Source organism: Genypterus blacodes, unplaced genomic scaffold, assembly GCF_046128005.1.
Source record: "Genypterus blacodes isolate CSIRO-AG114 ecotype Tasmania unplaced genomic scaffold, CSIRO-AGI_Gbla_v1 ptg000085l_1, whole genome shotgun sequence".
Lineage (NCBI taxonomy): Eukaryota > Metazoa > Chordata > Actinopteri > Ophidiiformes > Ophidiidae > Genypterus > Genypterus blacodes.
The window spans coordinates 1,808,922-1,832,115 of record NW_027466890.1 but is presented as its reverse complement, the minus strand read 5'-3'; the positions used below and the strand labels follow the sequence as shown (position 1 = coordinate 1,832,115).

The following is a 23,194-nucleotide window of genomic DNA, read 5'->3' as shown; positions in this document are numbered from 1 at the left end:
TGGGAAGACATACATGGTGGATGATGTAAGAATGAAACTGTAACACAACTGCACATATAAATGTGTTGAATTTAAGATTTCATAATTCTTACTTGTGAACACAAAACTTCGAAAAGAGACTCAAAAAATACTCAAATTTTCCAAAAAAAGTTTCGATTTGAAAGAGTTTAGAGACCAAAACTCAGCCATTTGTATTAATTTCCAATTTTACATAGAATTCGTCTCCCTGTTTAATGTTTGGACGATGACTTATTTGCTAGCGTGCAGGGTGAGGGGCAGCTTTTATTTGGTCTGTGGAGAGGAGGAGGGAGGAGGAGGAGGAGGAGGAGGAGGAAGAGGAAGAGGGGGGTGGGAGGAGGAACTTGTAGAATCGCTCATAGTTTTCATTGAGAATTCAGAAGGCACCACGCAAACACCTTTGAATTGAATGCTCTCGGAGATTTCTAACTATTTTGGATTTTAATTTTTTTTGCGTGCCGAGGATACTTTTTTTTACAAAGCTACCATCTGGACTAAGAGAAAAGCGGTGGATCTATGCTAACCCTACTTGGGAGTCAACGACGTGTGTGAAGTAGAAGAGGAGGAATGTATCGTTTCTTTGTGAAACTAACATTTCTGATTCCAGCAATCGTCTTCTCACAAGGTAAAGCTTCCCTTCCTAAAAATGCTGCAAACAAACAGAAAAGATATCACAGTTATCAAAATATATGTACAAATGCATTGGTGGAGTAATGTTTGTTTAAAAATTTAAACAAACCGAAATCACGTCATATAAAGTAATAATAGGTGCACAGACGATACTTCAATTAATTTGACTACATTTTAATACTTGCTTGAATATATAATGAGATCTGAATGCTTGCTGTGAAAATGTGCTTATAAGTTTGTGAATTAACTTAATTTTAAACAATCTGAGAGGGAAACGATTCTTTTACAAGTGCAGCAGCGGTGAGCTGCGCTGCTGAGGACCTGAGCGTTGATTTAAACTGGGGCAAAAGTATTTCACTTACTGGTTAATGCGATAAAGTAACAGTTAACAATGATTCAACACACACAGCTGATCGGATCGTATCCCTTTTTCTTTTCTTTTTTTTACTACTTTCTTTACCAGGTGCGCACATTATGTTGCTTGTACCTATTGCGGGGTGTTTTTCTTTTAAAAGTTTTAGACGAATATACGGATAGAAAATGCATCTGCATCTGTAAATGTGACCTCCGTGAAAGTGTTTTTTTTTAATATAACATGAGAGACAAATGCGAGTATAGAAGTTGGGTGCGTGGGGGGTGACGTGAGGGTGGTGATGGGGGGCGGGGAGGGCACCTTTTGTCCGTAAGTGTGGGAGAGTGTCGTGAGTGGGTGGAGGAGGGAGACGGGGTGGGGGTGGCGCTGTTATTCCCGTCTGCCGGTAAACAATGCCGCAGGAGAGTGTTTTATGGCTCGTGCTGGACTCGGATTCCTTTTGTTCCGGGTTCGAGTCCCGCAGCTGTTGCGCCTTTCCCCCAGCAAAGCCAAAGCGTGCTCTCTCTCACACACACGCACACGCACACGCAAGCACCACGCGTACTGGACTCGCTGGTGTCCAATCCAGCGCCGCCAAATATTCTCCCTACGGACCCCAAGAGTCACAAATCAATTAAAGATTAGGATCAGTATCGATTTAAATAAAAACCAAAATTGTTATGGGTGATTAATCATTGTGATATAACCACCTGGTGTGAATGATCCTCACAGTCCTAATCGATTTTCCTTTCTAATGATATGCAGTTTTTGGTGTGTATGCTGCAGCCCACATGTGTAAACTCAGCTGGCTAAGATAAAAAAAAAGGTGTTTAAATAATGTTCCCATACTTCAACAGGTCTAAAATGCACACTGCCCACTGAATCATGTCTGAATGGAGGAAGATGTGAAGCCACCTCCAATGGAAACGGAGACTGCAAGTGAGTAACTTTGCCCTTCATGGTTTTGTGTGAAGTCCACAGTTTGCCGATGTCATTTGTTGAATTGTTTTGGCCCTTTTTGCAGACTTAATAGTGGTGTGTAGTTTTGGTACTTGGTTGTACTTTCGTCAGTTATAATAGAGGGGCCACGTATTCCACCGCTTCATTCCATCCTTTGAGAGAAGCCCTGCGCCCCGGCAACCAGGGGCCCTTGAGTTTCCTCCGGGCTGCTGCGCTCCTGTACCCCTCCAGGAGTGCCGGAGCTGTGTGAAGCTGCACGCATTCCATTAAAGAAAAGAGTTAGAAGAAGTAAAAAAAAAGAGAGAGGGTCCAGTTCCAGAGTGAGAGAGGAGAGCGAAGGGTGGCTGGACAAAAGGCAACCATGCCCCCCCCCCCCCTCCTCCCCGCCATCAGTGGGTCTTTTAATGAATGCAAGACTCCTTCACCAGCAAAGTGAGAGGACGCGTCCAGTCCTAAATCTTGTTTTTCTGTTCTTTCATGGGCGACAGCTGGGGCTCGCCCGCCGCCCGTCACCCATTGTCCTGTAGTCAAAGTAATGCTGTGTGACTAATCTGAGAGGGGCTTCCCATCATGCCACAGTCACCCCAAACACCACAACACACACCAAACCTCTGCCACAAACCCCTCGTCCCCACCCCCTTCTAACCTTAATACCCCCCTACAAAAGGCTTGTCTCCTGCTTTCTGAATGGACCCACCCCCACCCTATCTGCTTGTGATCTCCATTAGAAAGCCAGATGGCTGTGAAATGTAATTGGATTGGATGTTGAGAGAGTGAGATTAATTGGAATAAAGTGCAGAAATTTGAAGGCAAACAAGTGGGAACAGACAGTGGGACAGATTGTGAGCTGTTTGTTTAGGTTATGGATTGATGTTAATAGTATGTAGGTGAGACTTAATATGCCAACATATTCCTTTTAGCTGACCTGTATCTAACTCCAGATGTGCGGCTGGACGATCCAGTCACAAATGTCAGCATGCAAAGAAACAAAAGCTGAGGAGAAAGTGGACGTACGATGTGACTTTTTCAGGTTCAACTTTGCGGCAGGTGGCCTCATCTTTGGTCAAGCAGGAAGATCTGAGACTTCTTACACAGATCATTTTCCAGTTGCGGTGTCATTTCTTATCTTTGTAAAGAAGCTCAGGGGTGGCCTGGTCCACCCTGAGGGCATGTGGTCATGGCAGGCGCTGCTCTGGTCTGCGGGAACAGCGGAGGGGGGCATTGAGGGACCCCCTTAAGCAGCCCAGGGCCACATTCATAATATCTAATCTGCACCCTCCCCAACTGACACACGCGTGCACACAGACACACACACACAGACCTCCACACGTGTGCATATATCACACACACACACACACACACATACACACACACACACACACACACACACACACACACACACACACACACACACACACACACACACACAGAGCAACTCTCCGTCCATCCACCCTCCTCCTCCTCCCCCACAAAGCTGTTATTGTGGTCTTCGTCCCTGCTCAGTCCCAATTAAAACAGACAGGATAAGAGCATCACTTCACCCACCCTCTCTCTCTCCCTTCCTCCTTGCTTTGCTTTTCCTCTCATTAATCATTCATCCTCACCAAGCCAAGCAGCCATCAGTCACAAGGCGCATTGGGAGTCTCAGTGTGAGGGGTCGGGGTATACTGTCTATGTTGGACCGGCCTCTGTATGGAATTGTTTTGTGTACTATTTAGTATTTTGTTGAAGGTAAATGGAAACTGCACAGGGTAAGACGTCTGCACTGTCAGGAGTGAAAACAGTGACCCAGTTGTGTTGTGTTAAAATGTGCCGTTCTCATCAGTCTAAGTCAGTTGAATCAACTGGTGAGTTGCGGTGGATTGGGTTGCATGGTAACACAGATTTGAGCAGTTAGGCAGATGTAAATCCTACAAATGAGAAGATTTCTTCTTTCGCACAAGGGCGAAAACAGACAGAGACAGAGAGAAATGGAGTGAGAGTGAAATGACGTTCCGGCACAGAAAACAGGGTTAGGCTCGGTTTTTACTGTGGTCAATCGGATGTGTTACGGCTGGGTTTACAGGAATTAGAATGTGACAAGACAAAATCGGTATTCCACAGCCCCCTTCCTGCAAACTCTGCTTTCTGTCCTTCCTATTGCTATAAATAACCTCATTTATATCACCTCAAAAGGGATTATCCACAAAACAGGAACCGCCTGTGTCCTGTTTATCTGGTTGGTGTGTATTTTCAATTTGAACGGACTCAGAATTTTCAATTCCTTGTGAGTCTGCAGGTATGTGAAATGCAAAGAGGGAAAACAAGTGGAAACAAACACAAGAGCATTTGCTTTTTACATCAAACTTGTATTTAAATGTTACTTACTTAAGTTATTTGGTGGAAAACACAACATAGCTCCACTGATCATTGCCGTAAAGTAGGTCAGTGTGTGGAGAATCAGTGTAATGTCACTGCAAAGACCTGAAAGTTGTATTTTTGCGGTGGCAGCAGACAACAATCTTGGTCTTATGGGGGAGGCCTTGTTCGCCCTGTTTGTGTTTCTGTGAAGTGAGAGGTTATCTGACAGTGTAGAGCTTCCTGTTTCCCATTAAGCACTGGACTTTTTGCTATGTAGGCAGCTGATGTGCAAGTCAAATTTAGATTCCATTTGTGAAACAGTAATGAGAGGTTCTGCAAGGTTGAGAGGTTGTTGCCCTTACACCTCTTGACCTTATTGACTGCCTGTGTATGACTGTCAGTGCTGCTTTGCTGAAATAGACACTGTTTTGGTTTGAGGTCACTGTTAATAATAAAACATCTCAACTGTCCCGTGACATGTTTCAAAAATAAGTTGTCTAACAGAAATAGACCAGAGACAGAAAATTAACATTCCCAGTCCTTATGGTTGGTCTTGTATGTGGGATCAGACTGCTCCAACCTGGTAACACGCTGCATAATGATGATAAGAATTCCCCACCAACATAGACTCTAAAGGGAGCCCAACATCGCTGAAGAAGTCTTCTACCCTTCCTCAAGGAATGCTGCTCTTGATTTGTCCTCCTATAGGATTACTCGGGGGGGACTCTGTTAAAGCTCAGCTCCATGTGGGCTTAAGTGAATCAGGAGTATACAAGTGCACGGCTGGGTCAAGTGTGCCCGCTGGTGTTGGGCTTTTATTGGGGTTTAAGCTCTAAAGCGGCCACTCCCTTGCTTGGGCCCATTCCCTACATGCCAGGACCCCTCTGATACAGCAATGAATAGGGTTGGTTGGGGGCCAGGACTCAAGGTCCAATCTTCTTTACCCAAAATGGAAGCAGAGACCACGTCCACACCAACCAGGATGAAGTTAAAAATCTATTCTCAGTGGGTGTTTGGACTACCTAGCATTAGTCACACATGATTTCAGTTAAGTGATGGAAAATCTTCCATGTGTAGCTAAAGCTCGTCTGATTTGCCAGTATTGGTTCAGATATGGTCCGGGAGGAACACATCAAACCTGGGCACTGATCAAGAACCGGTGTGTCTGGAGATTCTCAAAGCAGAGTGATCAAAGATCTGCTGTCAGAGCAAAGAGATAAGACGCCGTTTGGCTCGAGTGGGTGCTGAAAGTTCACATACACCATCACAGGCTGTCAAATGTAGACACAGACACTCACATTGCACTACAGGGCACAGGGGCAAGGGGGAGCTGGGTTAGGTGTGTGTGAGTTTCCATATCTGAGTTTTAATGACATACTGTACAAACAGTATTATAAGCAACTACAGTCATTTAATTAAGATCAAAATTCTTGCTTCCTGCTCTGGTGGTAAATTAAGATGCCATTTTTAATCTGAGTAATGGCCCCAGTTTAGTATTTGGTGCATACATGTTGATTGCACAGGTAAAGCAGTTGCTGAGTGACCCTCATAACCCTTACATCGTCACATCTCTTAGAGATCAACTCACAGTGTTTGTATTTTCCAACATGTCACTGCACCACAATTTAGTTTAGTTAGTTTTTAGTTCATACACTTCTTTGAATTATTCCAGTATTAACAGTCATTGCTGCAATTAGACATCCACCTGCTAACACAGTGTGGATCTCACACAGACACATGAATCACAATACATCCTGCAATGATTTTAAACTGCTGGCTTGTTTTAATAGTGGGAGCTTTGCATTCCAGACACAGTACAGTTCTTATTTCATCCAGCAAAACTGTTGTACTTTCTTCTGTTCTTTGTCTTAAAAACAGATGTGGACCCCAGGGGTCAGACCTTGGCTAATGATTGGACACAGCCAAGGGAACATCAGCTTATGAATGAAAAAGAATAAAGAATAGAGGATAGAAAGAAGAGATTTAGCAGAGCTGAGAGAAGCTACAGATGTTGATCCTGTGTTACTTTGATCAAGAAAAGAGTGAAACATTTACACCCACAAACACACCCTTAAGTCATGTACATTACATGTTCCAAAGCTGTGGCATTTTCCACTTGCTCAGTGAGAGTGTGGCTGGTTTTGTGTCGGAGCATAAAGTCACATCCAGAGTGGCAGATGGCAGACCAGGCCCAGCAGGGAGACAAGAGAGAGAAGGCAAGGAGGCTGTTCCTCAGTCACAAAAGTGTTTGAGGTCAGAGGTCGGCGAAGCATCTGCTGTGGCCTGAGGGGACATTGCATCGCTGGGAGAGACCTGTTGCCGGGGTGTGTGTTGTTCAGCTTTTCAGCATGTGGGTGGATCTTTATCTCGGACTGCAATGACTTTATGACAAAGGGGATCTATTACAGTTAACTAATGTGGGTCACACACACATACACACACATTTGCTCAATTATTGTTATTAACGTTAATAACAATAATTGTTATATAACATTGTGTCTCTCTCTCTGTAAGTATTAAGTAAGAGAAACCTCTAATAGAAAAATGATAAATCCCATAGTGCTTATTCAGTAGATTTTCATGCTTAAGTGAAATGGGGAGTAGCCAAACTTCAAAGCAACCTCAAATGCCCTGACAAGCTTCTGCCAATTGCGACTGTCTGGGCTCCCTGCAGAGCGCACCGGACTGTTAAAAACTCCCTGATTGGTCTCACGAAACTTAAGTCAACGAGGGAGCTTTCAGCAGTCCCATGTGACATGAGGGGAACGCTGTAAAAAGCAAACAGTCGGGCGTACACACGGGAGACGTGAGAGAATGGCAATGAAAGCAAAGTGGGGGTAGAGGAAGAGAAGTGGAAGGAAAGAGGAGTTAATACTGTGTCGGGGGAGAAGGCGATCCAAAGGGGAACAGGTAAGGAAGAGAGGAACTGAGGAGGAGCGCGAAGGTGGGGAAGGGGGGGGTGGACGGGGAGACAGAAGTTGCAACAGCTGACTTCACATGGGGTTCTTTATGTCCCTGTAGGAGAGGTGGGCTTGTCAGCACCCCCCATCTGACAAGGGGACAGAGGGGAACGAGGAGACAGGAGGGGGGGAAGTATCGGGGGCAGAAGTGGAGGAGAAAGGAGGAGTGAGAGATAGAAATGGGGGAGGGGGGAGGAGTTCAATCCAACAGCTGCCTTCATTAGGATGCGCACCTGCTCCCTGTGGAGATTCTAGGAGGCCAACAGATGCCCTCCCTTACACACATACACACTCACACACAAATACACACCAACGCACTCACACAAGCACCGATTCAAACATAAACACTCTTTATTGATTGTTTTTAATGCAAAGACATAATAGACATGTAATATATCACATAATATATGAGAAGTTGATCTCTTAGCACTTTTGCAATTTGGAAAAAGTGGAAAACCTGTTGATTTGTCTTTTAAAGCCATACAAATTTTCCCCACTCAGACATCAGCCTGGACTCTGTCTCTGTAGCTGTGTCTGTCCTTGGTTTTAGTCTAGATGGGAGGGAAGCACCCAGGGGCTTAAAGCCTGAATGTGTCGCTTCATGCAGGGACATCCAGAGCGGCGGCGGTCCCCTTGATCTCTCTGGTCATTCAGGATGAGTGTGGACAGCGTAGGGCCAAAGGTAGATGGGAACGGGTTGTTAACGACTAGACTGTTTTGCAGCGTCTGACTTCCCGGGCAGAATGTGTTTTCAAAGTTCTGAGGGAATCTAATCAAGCGAGACATACAAGAACAACAGGCTGTCCATGTGCCGCTGCAGTGGAAATATTGGGCGGGAAACGTTCAGCCCCCTTTACTTTCTCCTCTCCCCTCCCCTCTGTGCCTTTGTGGTGAGATAATTGCTCCAGGCATGAAAAAACGAGTGCAGAGTAAATAAGAAGAGCTATTTTTATTCTTTAAAAAAGCTGATGTAGGACTTCTTTTTCCCTCCACCCTGTCTGATTATCACTGATTCTCTCCCCGCAGATGCCCCAGTGACTATGTGGGGAACCGGTGCCAGTACCCGAGTCCCTGCAGCCCTTCGCCCTGCCGCAACGGTGGCGAATGCCGGCCTGTTTCCCAAGGCAATACCTTTGATTTCCGTTGTCTGTGCCGCCTGGGATTCACCGACCAGCTGTGCCTGACGCCGACCAACCATGCCTGCATGAGCTCCCCGTGTCGTAATGGTGGAACATGTGAACTCATCTCCCTCACTATCTATCGCTGTCGCTGCCCACCTGGCTGGTCAGGTATGTTAGAAAACAAACAATCCAGCTTTTTCCACTGCATTCCAGTCTCTTATAAAATTAGTAAGAGCTTTTATATGTTGTTATAAAGTCTATAAAGAAGGATTACATTTCTCTCATTCTGTCACGCTTTCCAGGTAAAACCTGCCAGATCGCCAACCCGTGTGCGTCTAATCCGTGTGCCAACGGCGGCCAGTGTTCAGCCTTTGATTCAAATTTCATCTGCACGTGTCCGCCCACCTTCCACGGGCAAACATGCAAGCAAGACATCAACGAGTGCGCTCTGACCCCTTCCCCTTGCCAAAACGGCGGCGTGTGTGTGAACGAGGTGGGCTCCTACCACTGCCGCTGTCCTCAGGAGTATGCCGGCCAGCACTGCGAGACCCCCTACACGCCGTGCAGCCCCTCGCCATGCCAGAGCGGAGGCACCTGTGTCCAGAAGGGAGACACCACTTACGACTGTAGCTGCCTGCCAGGTACACACGCACGGACACACACCAGTCTGACACCCAGAATGGCAGGCAGGATGCAGTCACACAGACGTTTCCTTCTGATAGTTACTCATGCACCCTGCAACACCAACCAAGGATACATACACATACAGTATGCACAGACAAATGAACTTACATATTCCACAACCTAGTCATGCACGCACGCACACACACACACACACACACACACACACACACACACACACACACACACACACACACAGCCAGATATTACTGATATATTTGGCTTGTTAAGTTAAGTTAAGTTGTTAAGTGCGTTGGCATTGAAAGCCATTGCAACAACGTGAGTGTGAGTAATTGCGGTCATGCTGTTCGTTTTGAGAGTGCAACTGTAGACACTTTCCCACCAAGTCTAAACCACAATTAGGAATCACACTTCTCTATTTGTATCGTTTCAGCTGATTGTGTTTGTGCGTGTGTCTGTGTGCTTAGGACTTGGGTGAAGGGCAATTTGTTTGGATATACAGATAACTGAGGGCTATTGAATTGTGTGTTAAAGTTTAACTCATGCTGTGTGGCTCTGGCGGGTGTCCGTGCTGGAATGCAGATGGACGGTAAAGCTGCACAGGCACCTGCAGGGCTGTGGGTTGATAGGTAATCAGAATATGGCGGCTGTAAAACACCCACTCGAGGCTTTGATCTGGAGGGAGGAGACCGGATCAAGCCTCACCTCGCAGCATTAAAACAAACAGCCACGAGGCTATACTGAGCTTATCTCTTACTTAAGTGTGCAGTGATAACAAGCGGAAAAGCTTTTCTGATTATTAACTAAAAGCAAATGTCGCTCTACCTGTGTTGCATCACGCTTTTGTTTGACATCTGTGTCTTTTTGTCTTCTCTCTCTGTTTGCCAGGCTTCACAGGTCAGCATTGTGAGCATAACATCGACGACTGTCCAGGCCACAACTGTTTGAATGGCGGTGTGTGTGTGGATGGGGTCAACACTTACAATTGCCAGTGCCCACCTCATTACACAGGTGAGCTTATTATCCCTTTTTGTAGCCATGAAAATAGTTTTTATCTTCTGTACATTTGCAATAAAACTAACCCACTGTGCTGGTGTTTCTGTCTCCCGCTTTCAGGCCAGTACTGCACTGAGAATGTGGATGAGTGTGAGTTGATGCCTAATGCGTGTCAGAATGGCGGGACATGCCATGATACCCATGGCAGCTATCACTGCGTGTGTGTTAACGGATGGACAGGCGACGACTGCAGCGAGAACATTGACGACTGTGCCAGCGCAGCTTGTTACCATGGGGCGACGTGCCACGACCGCGTGGCCTCGTTCTTTTGCGAGTGTCCACATGGACGCACAGGTATGACACGCAGGCCATTGATCATTCATAATAACACTATGAATCATTATTCATAGAGTTTGACTAAATGCTTATAACGGCGCTGACAGGTTTGCTGTGCCACCTCGATGATGCTTGTATAAGCAATCCTTGTCAAAAGGGCTCCAACTGCGACACCAACCCAGTCAATGGCAAGGCCATCTGCACCTGTCCCCCCGGATACACCGGGTCAGCCTGCAACCTGGACATCGATGAGTGCTCCCTTGGTAAGTCAGATTTGTCATTAATGTGCGCTTTGCTTTTATTATGCCACAATTGATGAGGATTAGTCGACTGCAAATGTCTTTAATGACCACTTTTCATTTTCAGGCGCCAACCCTTGTGAGCATGGTGGCCGCTGCCTAAACACCAAAGGCTCTTTCCAGTGTAAATGCCTCCAAGGATATGAAGGCCCACGATGTGAGATGGATGTCAATGAATGTATGTCTAATCCATGCCACAATGATGCCACCTGCCTGGACCAGATTGGAGGGTTCCACTGCATCTGTATGCCAGGTGGGAACTTTGGTATAATGTAGAAAGTGGGACAAGGAAAAGCAAAACTAGATTCTTATTGTTCTATTATTCTATGTTTTACTATTGTTACACTAAAAAAAGAATTAGAAAAGGGAATAACACTGATTTGAGTAATCACTCTTTTCTTCCTTTTATTTTCAGGGTATGAGGGTGTGTTCTGCCACATCAACACAGATGAGTGTGCCAGCCAGCCTTGCCTCAACAATGGCAAGTGCATTGACAAGATCAACTCCTTCCACTGCGAGTGCCCCAAAGGTGAGACAACTTCAGGGATTGTAGCATATAACAGAGTAATCGAGTGAAATGAATGACCTCTTTGGCGCTTTTAGTCTTCTGTCGGCCTCTTTTCACCCCCATTTGTGTGAGAAGAGGCTATAGTAAAGTGAATCATTGACTTATCTGTCAATGAGTATACCACACAAAGTGAATGTTACTGATTTACTACCCTAACGGTATCATGTAGCATTTCCTGGTGAGGAGTGAGGAGGAGAGAGTGGAACAGGCTACAGAAACATTTGCATATTTGGCGGGCATGAGAGTTTGTGTAGGAGCTTAGCGCCAAAGCTGGGGGCAGGGATTTGGTTATGGGTGGTAAGCTGGAGGCCATTGTGCAGTGGTTTGAAAACTTTCACAGCACAGTTAGTTTTGAGGAAGGGGGGCGGGGGGTAGTTTGTTATGACCTGCAGCTTGATCCAGATTTGCTTGAAAAGTAAATTAGTTTCACATTCCCTCCTTTTCACTGTATGCACACTATAGCTATTATATATATATATATATATATATATACAGTATGAGCATATACATGAGCTTAAGCGATTTTGGAAATACACATATCAAATTTTATGAAGGAAAAACACATTCAATTTCTTTTTCTGCGGTATCTCCAGGTTTTTCAGGGCATCTGTGTCAGGTGGATATTGATGAATGTGCCAGCACCCCATGCAAGAATGGAGCTAAGTGTACAGATGGTCCCAACAAGTACACATGTGAATGCACTGAAGGTAAACCAAACTAATGATTTGATCAACAATTTGTTACCCAACACCCCAATACTTGCTAATATTAGGTACCATTGTTCCATTGACACGTTAATATTCCTGTTCAGGTTACACCGGCCAGCACTGTGAGGTTGACATCAACGAGTGCTACTCTGACCCTTGTCATTATGGCACCTGTAAGGACGGCCTGGCCTCTTTCACATGCTACTGCCGCTCTGGCTACACTGGCCGTCTGTGTGAGACAAACATCAATGAGTGTCTAAGCCAACCCTGCAAAAACGGCGGCTCATGCCAGGACCGGGAGAACACATACACCTGTGTTTGCCCCAAGGGAACAACAGGTAAATAGCAATATTTCAAGTATTTAATGTACAATATAATGTAATACAATAGTACAATTTGGAGTTGGATTTTCTTACATCCCTCACTTTGCTTGTGCTCTGCTGTACAGGTTTCAACTGTGAGGTGAACCTGGACGACTGTAAGAGCAAACCCTGCGACTATGGGAGGTGTATCGACAAGATCAACGGCTATGAGTGTGCATGTGAGCCGGGCTACACAGGTGAGCAAAGGGTGGAGCTTTGCTGGTGGGATTGTCCCTGGAGCATAGGGAGGGGCAGGTAGGACAGGTGGCTGACGGGTCCACTTCTGCAGAACAATGGTGTCAGATTTCTTGTGTGGAATGAGGGGAGGACACACAGAAAGGAACATAGTCCCCAACCTGATACACACACACTCGCACAAAGCACTAACTTTGTTTGCCATTTGAAAGGACTGTGACGTTGAGCTTTAAAAGGGCCTGTAAGGTGATATTTTAAAAGGAAAAGAGTTTGGTCTTAAACACATATCTGATGTTTATTTGTGTGTAGCTGCTTGACAAATCCCACTAATGGCAAAAAGGATTTCACACCACGATCTGACACACTTCCACTTGTAGCCCCAAACTTATATAACACAAAATTTAGGTTGCAGTCTGAGTATTCGAGTGTACCACTCCTTGGCTTTGTCCCATCAGGGTTCCCTTTCATGGCTCAGTAGAGCCGGTTCTGACCGGTAGTGGCTGTGAGTTTGATTGTGCTAAAGAGGGGGCAGGGAGGAACAAGTGTTGGCTGCTGTGCATCCCTCCTCCTCCTCCTCCCCCTCCTCCTCTTCCTCCCCTCCATCTTTTTGTGCTCATGGGGTGAGTGCAGAGGGCATGGCGGGATTCAGACACAGGGGGACAGAGGACTATTGTAACTGAAGATCAGGCAGTTGGGCCCTCCCCTTTCTGATTGATGAAGGGCAGAGGAGGAGAGTGGTGGGTAGGGGACTGGGGCGGGGGTGGGGCTGGGGGGGTTAATTGTTACTCGGCCGTGTGTGAAATGGGTCTGGCCTTCTGTTCCTGTAAACAGCCCTGGGTGAGGTTAGTTCTCCCTGGATGGGGGGTAGCGTGTGTGTGTGTCCCTTCCCCGAGCAGCACCTCCCCCTATCACATCCAGCTGAAATCCTCCTTCTGCCAATTCAAAGGGCCTCTATTCAGACAGGCAAAAAGGCCTCCAGGGGCAGCCAGGCTAGGCACACACTTCATCAGCTACAGCCTCGGCGTGTTGAATGCGGCGGCAATCTTAAAAGTGTTAACGCACTCCAAAGTCCACGAATCCCACACCATAAAGAAGAGACATTCATAACCACCCAGCACAATGGGATAGCTACTGATACCTACTCTCTTAAAACTATGTCTCATTGCCTTTCAGGAGCAATGTGTAACATCAATATCGATGATTGCGCCATCAACCCTTGCCACAATGGAGGCACCTGTGTTGACGGCATCAACAGCTTCACCTGCCTTTGTCCAGTGGGCTACAACGATGCCACCTGTTTGTCTCAGGTGGATGAGTGTGGCAGTAATCCCTGCATCCATGGCAGATGCCACGATCTTGTCAATGGGTGAGCACATATCTGTTTGTTATAGACTTGAAAGCGGCATGGATAGGCATCAAAGCAAACCAGAACACCGCTGTGTACTGACATGTCATTGTGTGTGTGTGTGTGTGTTAAAGCTATAAATGTACCTGCGATTCCGGCTGGAGTGGCCCGAACTGCGACATCAATAACAACGAGTGCGAATCCAACCCGTGTATGAACGGTGGAACCTGCAAAGACATGACCAGCGGATACCACTGCACATGCCGAGCCGGATTCAGTGGTCAGTTCTAACTCCAACCTCTCTGCCTTTTTGTTTTTCTCTCACACCCGGGGTGTGTGTTTTTTTTTGACACTCCCTAACCAAAAGTGTGTTTCTCTAATCCCGCCACCATAGGACCTAACTGCCAAACTAACATCAACGAGTGTGCATCCAACCCATGCCTCAACCAGGGCACCTGCATTGACGATGTGGCTGGATACAAGTGCAACTGTTTACTGCCCTATACTGGTATGACTTATTACTGTCTGATATCCCCTGGATTGATGATCTTGGGCATCTGCTGACTCAGCCATTTACAAAGATCTGACAAACACATTTCATGTTTTCCACACAGTAGGTGTGTCCTATCCTGCCATTTGTTATTTTAGCAAACATCGCCCACTGGCCACATACTGCGATGTATGTTTGTGTCATCTGTGTGGAAAGATTTGCTTTTCCGTGGATGATAGTGTGTGTTTTGCAATAACACACTGTCGTGGCCAGTACAAGCATGAGAACTGCAGCCTGCTCCCAGCGCTATTCCCACTTCCGCTACATCCTGTTTCCTGTCTGGGATCGCACAATAGCAGGAAACAGGAAGGCCCTTCCTGTTTGGTTAGGTTGCCATGGAAATGGATAAGGAAGTGGGATGGAAACTGGGCTTTAAAATTGGTGTTAAAATGAAATCGGGAGGAATGGCAAGTTACAGTTTAGTTTGTTTGTTTACACATAATAGCATGTTTCTACTCTCTGCCAATCATAGGTGAGAACTGTGAGACGTTGCTGGCTCCCTGCAGCCCCAGACCCTGTAAAAATGGTGGAGTGTGTAAGGAGTCTGAAGACTACCAGAGCTTCTCCTGCATATGCCCCGAAGGATGGCAAGGTATCCATCCACCCAACCATCCATCCATCCATCCATCCATCAATCCATCCATTTATTTGTTGTCTGGCTGATCTGAATAAATGTCCTTTCGCCCTCTTTTACCCTCCAGGCCAAACATGTGAAGTTGACATCAATGAATGCGTGAAGAGCCCGTGCCGAAACGGCGCCATTTGCCACAACACAATGGGCAGTTACCAGTGCAAGTGCCAGCCAGGTTACACCGGCCAGAGGTGTGAGATGGACATCGACGACTGCAAACCAAGTAAGCGGGAGATTCACATCCCTCACTCTCATCCTGCTTCACATTTAAAACATCCACAAATAAACTCACCGCCTTCCCTCTTGTTTCAGATCCCTGCAGTAACGGCGGTCTGTGCAGGGACGGCACCAACAGCTTTGTGTGCACCTGTCTGCCAGGTTTCCGTGGGGGCAGGTGTGAGCAGGATATAAACGAGTGCGAGAGTAACCCCTGCAGGAATGGGGCTAATTGCACGGATTGCGTCAACAGCTACACTTGCACCTGCCCACCTGGCTTCAGTGGCATCAACTGTGAAATCAACACCAATGATTGCACTGACAGGTAGGTCAAGTCAGGACATTGTTATTAATAGTTTGATCCAGATGCATGACTAGACACATTTCTCACTGCTCTGTGTTTGCTGTAATGTAATGTTTTGTAATGTCTTATTCCTCTTCAGCTCTTGCTTCAATGGTGGAACCTGTGTGGATGGAATCAACGCCTTCACCTGCTTGTGTCTCCCCGGCTTCACTGGTAGCTACTGCCAGTATGATATCAACGAGTGTGACTCCAAACCGTGTCTCAACGGAGGCACATGCCAGGACAGCTACGGGACCTACAAGTGCACCTGTCCTCACGGCTACACAGGAGTTAACTGTCAGGTAGATAAGAAAGCTGCCATATTTGCTATGAGATGTTGTGTGGAATAGTCTAGAATCGGTGTTGGTTCCGTTTTGCACGGTCTCATTTTAACATGTTCTATCTTGTTTTTGTAGAATCTGGTACGCTGGTGTGACTCTTTCCCCTGTAAAAATGGCGGCTCATGCTGGCAGCAGGGAGCATCGTATACCTGCCAGTGTCAGACTGGGTGGACTGGCCTTTATTGTGACATCCCCAGCGTGTCCTGTGAAGTAGCAGCCAAACAGCAAGGTACAATAAGCAGACAAGCAAAAGCTGTTTTGAATCTAAAGACCCTGTGTCTGAATTCAATTTGCTAATTCTACAATCTATTCCTCACTCTCTTATTCTTAGGCGTAGATGTTGCTCACCTCTGTCGGAATTCTGGCCAGTGTCTGGATGCTGGAAACACACATTACTGCCGTTGCCAAGCAGGATACACAGGCAGCTACTGCCAGGAGCAAGTGGATGAGTGCTCACCCAATCCTTGCCAGAATGGAGCCACCTGTACTGACTATCTGGGAGGCTACAGCTGTGAGGTAGGAATACTGATTCAAGTCACACAAAATGTGTTTCCTTTGGGTGTAACCCATGGTTTAAGCACATTTATGACAATGTTGGGGGAGAAACCATTACTGACTTGTATTTTCTTTGTTAGTGTCTCCCTGGTTACCATGGTGTGAACTGCTCTAAAGAGATCAATGAATGTCAGTCGCAGCCCTGCCAGAATGGAGGGACCTGCATTGATCTCATCAACACATACAAATGCTCCTGTCCCAGAGGAACCCAAGGTATTTGCCTCGACACTAAAGCCAATATATGCAGAATAATATGTACAAGAACACAATTCGCTAAAGAAAATGGAAAAAGGGGAACATATGGATGTGTTCTAACATTTGCATTTCCCCCAGGTGTCCACTGCGAGATCAATTTGGATGACTGCAACCCCTCTAGTGACCCGCTGACCAATGAGCCCAAGTGCTTCAACAATGGTAAATGTGTGGACCGGATTGGCGGCTACCAGTGTGTGTGTCCGGCAGGCTATGTGGGCGAGCGATGCGAAGGCGACGTCAACGAGTGTCTGTCAGATCCCTGCGATCCTCGAGGCTCCTATAACTGCATTCAGCTCACCAACAGCTACCGATGCGAGTGCCGCACTGGATATACAGGTACTGAGCTCTGCAAGTGTGTGTGTGTGTGTGTGTGTAACAAGGGGCTGTGTGTCTTTGTCCAGTGTCTTTGTGTTTCTAAGTGTACCTGACACATATGGGACTTATTTGCTTCTGTTCCCCAGGCCAACGTTGTGACAAGGTGTTTGATGGATGTAAGGGGAGACCCTGCAGAAACGGAGGAACCTGTGCCGTTGCCAGTAACACTCCTCATGGTTTCATCTGCAAATGCCCACCAGTGAGTGTAGTATAAGTCATTTAATATCATTTTACTAAAGTACAATGGTCTTAACCCTGGTAAATTTCTCTCATTGTAGGGATTCACCGGATCGTCTTGTGAATATGATTCTCGCTCCTGTGGGAGTCTGAGTTGTAGAAACGGTGGAACATGTGTTTCAGGCCATCTTAGCCCGCGCTGCCTGTGTCCGCCAGCCTTCACCGGGCCCGAGTGCCAGACCCCCACTGACAGCCTCTGCATCTCCAACCCCTGCTACAATGGCGGCACTTGCCAGATCACCCCGGATGCCCCCTTCTTCCACTGCAGCTGCCCCAGCAATTTCAATGGCCTGTTGTGCCACATCTTAGATTATTCCTTTGCCGGAGGGTTTGGCCGTGACATCACCCCGCCTCCGGAAGTGGAGGTGAGCTGTGAGATTCCTCAGTGTGATGAGTGGGCAGGCAACCACATCTGCGACTCCCTGTGCAACAACCATGCCTGTGGCTGGGATGGGGGAGACTGCTCGCTAAACTTTGATGACCCCTGGCAAAACTGCTCTGCAGCTTTGCAATGCTGGCGGTACTTCAACGATGGCAAGTGTGATGGGCAGTGCAACAGTCCTGGGTGTCTCTATGATGGCTTTGATTGCCAGGGACAGGAAGGCCAGTGCAAGTGAGTCTCAAATTATAAACTTGGAAAACTGACTACAATAGATATTAATTGACTATTTTCTGTTCTTGCTGAAATGCCATTTAGAATAACACACTTAATTTTCTTTCAGCCCACTGTATGACCAGTACTGCAAAGACCACTATGCTGATGGGCATTGCGACCAGGGCTGCAATAATGCAGAATGTGAATGGGACGGCCTGGACTGTGCCAACAATATGCCGGAGAAGCTTGCAGATGGGCACTTAGTCCTGGTGGTCCACATCCCCCCGGAGCAGCTGAAAAACGGCTCCTCAGCCTTCCTCAGAGAACTCAGCAGTGTTCTCCACACTAACATTGTCTTCCGCCGTGACGCAAAAGGGGAACCGATGATCTTCCCGTACTATGGCAACGAGCAAGAGCTGGTCAAGCATAATATGAAGCGTTCAGCAGATGGCTGGCCTGAATGGGCTGCAGTGCCTGCTAACGTCTTAGGTCAAATGAAGGAGAGTGTGACTGCCATGGTCAGCCCGCGGAAACGCAGAGAGCTGGACCCCATGCAAATCAAAGGGTAAGTGTCACAACAGCTCCCAAATGTGGAATCTTTTAAAGCAGTACTGAAGCCAACTTGATTTATTGAAAGTTTAGTTGAGTGTTAACACTTGTCCGTCTGCTTGCAGGTCTGTGGTGTATCTGGAAATTGACAACCGTCAGTGTTACCAGCAGTCCAGTGAATGTTTCCAGAGTGCTACAGACGTGGCTGCATTCCTCGGAGCGCTGGCCTCCAGCGGGAATCTTAATGTTCCCTATATTGAAGCTGTGACGAGTATGTAGCAGCTCTTTCCATTCAAATTAATACATTACACACCACATCATATTCTTCAGGTCATTTCTGTTGTAATACTAAACAAATGACATTGGCTATCTTTCCAGGTGTGAGACCGACTCCTCCCAATTCAGAGCTCTATCCAATGTATGTGGTCTTCTTCGGCTTGGCCGCTTTGGGCTTCGTCTGTCTTGGCGTCCTGGTATCCCGTAAGCGGAGGCGTGAGCACGGCCAGCTGTGGTTCCCTGAAGGATTCAAAGCGTCTGAACCCAGCAAAAAGAAACGCAGAGAGCCTGTTGGAGAGGATTCTGTTGGACTAAAGTATGGGGAATATTTAGATTGTCTAATGTAAAAATATAAGTGTCAGCAGTTGTGTCTTTTGTGTTATGATGTCACTCATCTAACTTTCCTCCTCTTTGAAATAGGCCCATGAAAATATCTGACATCAATCTCATGGACGACAATCAAAACGAATGGGGCGACGAGGATCCAGACTGCCAGCGTTTTAGAGTAAGTCGAGCATTTTCTATGTTTTCATGTATTTGTTTCACTTCGCTGAACTACCTTTTCAGAACAACAGTCACGCGTGTTCATGCTGAAACTATTGACCTCATTCGCAGTTTGAGGAACAAGCCATGTTGGATTTGAGTGACCACACTGACCATAGGAAGTGGACACAGCAGCACATGGACGCAGCTGACCTACGTATCCCCTCAATTGCCCCGACTCCTCCTCAGGGAGAGATCGAGAACGACTGCATGGATGTTAACGTCAGGGGTCCTGGTATGTTCGGCTAAAAACAATAGTAACGTGGAATAGATTTGTAACACGATAAGAGATCAAAATCCTCTAATAGCGTTTTCTCCATTTATAGTGCTATATACAAGTCAGACACATGACCGATGAAATTCCTCTCACTTCTCCTTTCAGATGGCTTCACCCCCTTGATGATTGCTTCCTGCAGTGGCGGAGGACTGGAGACCGGTAACATTGAAGAGGAAGAGGATCCCTCGGCAGAAATCATCACCGACTTTATTTACCAGGGGGCGAACCTCCACAATCAGACTGACCGCACCGGCGAGACCGCCCTCCACCTGGCTGCCCGCTACGCCCGCTCCGATGCCGCCAAGAGACTCCTGGAGTCCAGCGCTGATGCCAACGTTCAGGACAACATGGGCCGCACCCCGCTTCACGCCGCCGTGGCTGCAGATGCGCAGGGAGTGTTCCAGGTAAGCGCTTCATCCACAACAGCTTCACAGCTCCCACTAAGCTTTGATTTCATAAACACAGCCCTGCATCTTTAAACAAACAATTAAAACAAGCCTGTGTAATTCCAGATTTTAATCCGGAACCGTGCAACTGACCTTGATGCCCGCATGCACGATGGAACAACGCCGCTGATTCTGGCAGCTCGATTGGCAGTTGACGGCATGGTGGACGAGCTTATCAACTGCCACGCCGATGCTAATGCCACCGACGACTCTGGTATCTATCATTTTATCACCGCCGCCATCTCCACACGAATACCTGGAGCTTAGCAGTGAGTTTGTGATGCTAATCCACCCTCACACTTTTTTCTCTCTCTCTCTCTGCAGGTAAATCGGCTCTTCACTGGGCTGCCGCTGTAAACAATGTGGAGGCTGCTGTGGTGCTGCTAAAGAATGGTGCCAACAAAGACATGCAAGACAATAAGGTATGTGAGATGCTACCACCATGAAGCTGTGTGGTGTGTGAATTGTTTAGATCCTTACATTCTCAGTAGTATGTTTGGTTTATTGACTGTGTTTTTGTTGTGATTCTGTAGGAGGAGACTCCCCTGTTCCTTGCAGCCCGTGAAGGAAGCTTTGAGACAGCCAAGGTTCTGCTGGAGCACTTTGCCAACCGTGAGATTACTGACCATCTGGACCAGTTACCCAGAGACATTGCCCAAGAGCGCATGCACCATGACATCGTCCATCTGCTCGATGAGTACAATGTGGTCAGGAGTCCAGGGATCCACAGTGCACCACTGAGCAACTCCAGCCTCTCGCCACCTCTCTGCTCCCCTACCGACTACCTTGGCAACCTCAAGCCGAACCTTTCTGTCAAGAAGGTTCGTAAGATAAGCTCTGGTGGTAAAGGCGGGAAGGACGGGAGCAAAGAAAGTCGACTGAAGAAGAAAAAGTCACTGGATGAGAAGGGTCATCTGCTGGACACCTCAGCTGTTCTGTCACCGGTTGATTCCCTTGCGTCACCACATGGCTACCTGTCTGATGTGGCATCTCCTCCCATGACTTCACCCTTCCAGCAGTCCCCGCCCATGACTCTGAATCACCTACAGGGCAATGCAGACTCCCATATGGGACAGATGAACATAGGTAAGGGCCAGGACATGGGTTGCATGTCTTTCGACCCCAACCCACCCCGTCTCTCCCACCTACCTGTGTCCAGCCCCGTCAGTCAGGGGACAACGTCAATAGTCGGGGGCAGAGGAGGCCAATGTGATTGGGTCTCTAGGATGCACCACGGTCTAGGGCAGCAAGGAGGCTTTACCCAGGCCCCACCCATGTCCCACAACATGATGGGTGCTCTCCACGGGGTCAACACTGCCACTCTGACGCAGATCCTGGGCTACCAGGGTCTGCAGACCAGCCATCTTGCCTCGGCGCCACACATGATGCAGCAGCAGGCTCGCGCCCGCCAGCTCCAGCACCAGAACTCCAACTCCACCACAGCCGGGCAGTCCCTCAACCAGACCTTCCCAAGCATCGAGCTCAACGGATCCGACATGCAGCAAAGTAACGGCCTAGTCCGCTCCATGTCCATCCACACCGTCATGCCCCAGGAGACGCAGATTCTCGGGGCCCAGTTTCTTACCCCTCCTTCCCAGCACAGCTATTCTGGACACATGGACAACACGCCAAACCACCAGCTACAGGTGCCTGACCATCCATTTCTAACACCTTCACCTGGCTCCCCTGACCAGTGGTCCAGCTCCTCTCCACATTCCAATATGTCTGACTGGTCAGAGGGCATCTCCAGCCCTCCGACAAGTATCCATTCTCAAATGAATCTCATCCCAGAACAGTTTAAGTAGAGACTTGGAAACGGACGGAACTATTTAGTGGAAAACAATATTATACAAGAGAAACTTCATACATGAAGAGAGTGACAAACCTGAAGATGCTCCTGTTTCATTATCAGTTTTTATACTAATGATAAGAACATTTTAGTAATTTTGTATTTATTTATGTGCTTTTTTGTTATGAGATATAAAGAAGATGCTTTTATATTTATGCTGATTTGTTTGTTTTGTTTTGTATAGGGAGATCAGGAACTGTTTAAAGGAGTGTAGTATATCAGAAAGAGACTCCTGGATCTTTACACTGGCTATTTATTTGTGTCTTTTGTTGCTTTATTCACTGGCTTTATTTGTATTTTTGGGGCTCACCAGTCCTTGCAAGTTTTATTTTGGGACTTAATATAGTCTGCGTTATTTGTACAAAATTGTTTTGTCTTTTATAGATCATTTTTAAAGTTTCAGTATTAATTATTTAGACTTTAACCTTTGATTTGTCTTTAAGTGACACAGAATTTGTTACTAAACTTCAATTCACCAAGTCTTATCACTGAGTTTAGATGCTGATCAAATGTGTATTTGAGAGTATATATGATATACCCAAAGTGTCACCTTTCGTAATGTTTGCATACAACCACTTCCTCTTGTAACAGAAAACGAAACGAAAGCAGAACAAGGAAAACCATATAATGTAATGAAACTCGCAATTTACTTTGGACATTTTGGACCTGATGACACAATTGGCAGTTGATAGATGCATCTAAATGTATTTAAAACTATCTATTTAAATATAGAGGCTGGACTGATGTTGAGTATGTGTAACAAGTTTTGTGATAACTTATGATGCAAGGATAAACAAACTGGTGTGTATCCCAATTCAGTGATATATGGTTACAATGATCGACCTATTAAGTATTAACTTGTAACGGTGTTGTTTAAAGCTCAAATGTTACATTCACCACAGTTTGAATAGTACCAGTCTGATTTTTGTTTTTCCTGAGAAAAGCAATGTATTTGTGAGATTTCATGTGAAAATGTCTTTAAGAAGTGAAAGACATGGGGACCTTCATTAGTGTGTAAAATGGCATCACCTGCACTTTGCAAGGAGTGTAGAAAAAGGTGTCTAAATGTCATGTTTTATAAACTAATCCAGAGCTAAAGATGTTTCTAATTAAAGATGTAATTCAAAATCAATGTCCATGCAAAGTTGTAGTTTGCAAAGAAGTATTTCCTGATTTAAAGAATTTGTAAAAGAATTTGTCTTTGTTCAATAAAAGCAGCTGCCAAGCTTTTCCTTACGGGATTATTCTCTTGTTCTTCTTTTCTAAATGGATTGGGTTCAGACTGCCAGGTGGTCTGTAGGTCTTTACATTTGGTGCCACATCTG

The 23,194-nt window shown here is 46.5% G+C and overlaps 1 protein-coding gene across 1 annotated transcript; it reads left to right on the top strand.

The window, feature by feature from the left end:
* Nucleotides 1-403: 403 nt before the first annotated feature.
* Nucleotides 404-23,105, top strand: notch1a (notch receptor 1a). The gene is made up of 34 exons (XM_076158685.1): nt 404-643; nt 1,858-1,939; nt 8,287-8,549; nt 8,684-9,022; nt 9,912-10,034; nt 10,140-10,373; nt 10,463-10,618; nt 10,722-10,907; nt 11,070-11,183; nt 11,816-11,929; nt 12,034-12,267; nt 12,378-12,488; nt 13,660-13,852; nt 13,966-14,111; nt 14,226-14,339; nt 14,854-14,973; nt 15,083-15,235; nt 15,325-15,553; nt 15,672-15,873; nt 15,988-16,141; nt 16,244-16,428; nt 16,548-16,680; nt 16,801-17,058; nt 17,184-17,296; nt 17,376-17,947; nt 18,057-18,494; nt 18,604-18,749; nt 18,857-19,070; nt 19,175-19,259; nt 19,370-19,532; nt 19,680-19,978; nt 20,087-20,234; nt 20,345-20,442; nt 20,554-23,105. The coding sequence occupies exons 1-34, from the start codon at nt 586-588 to the stop codon at nt 21,823-21,825; spliced, it is 7,449 nt and encodes a 2,482-aa protein (XP_076014800.1). The 5' UTR covers nt 404-585; the 3' UTR covers nt 21,826-23,105.
* Nucleotides 23,106-23,194: the final 89 nt, after the last annotated feature.

What these genes read in the sequence shown, in the direction of transcription:
- notch1a (XM_076158685.1), top strand. Translation starts at nt 586, where the DNA reads ATGTATCGTTTCTTTGTGAAACTAACATTTCTGATTCCAGCAATCGTC. An exon ending in CCACTGCGAGTGCCCCAAAG is followed by an intron (nt 11,184 to 11,815) that starts GTGAGACAACTT and finishes CGGTATCTCCAG; the next exon opens with GTTTTTCAGGGCATCTGTGT. An exon ending in CTGTCCCAGAGGAACCCAAG is followed by an intron (nt 16,681 to 16,800) that starts GTATTTGCCTCG and finishes CATTTCCCCCAG; the next exon opens with GTGTCCACTGCGAGATCAAT.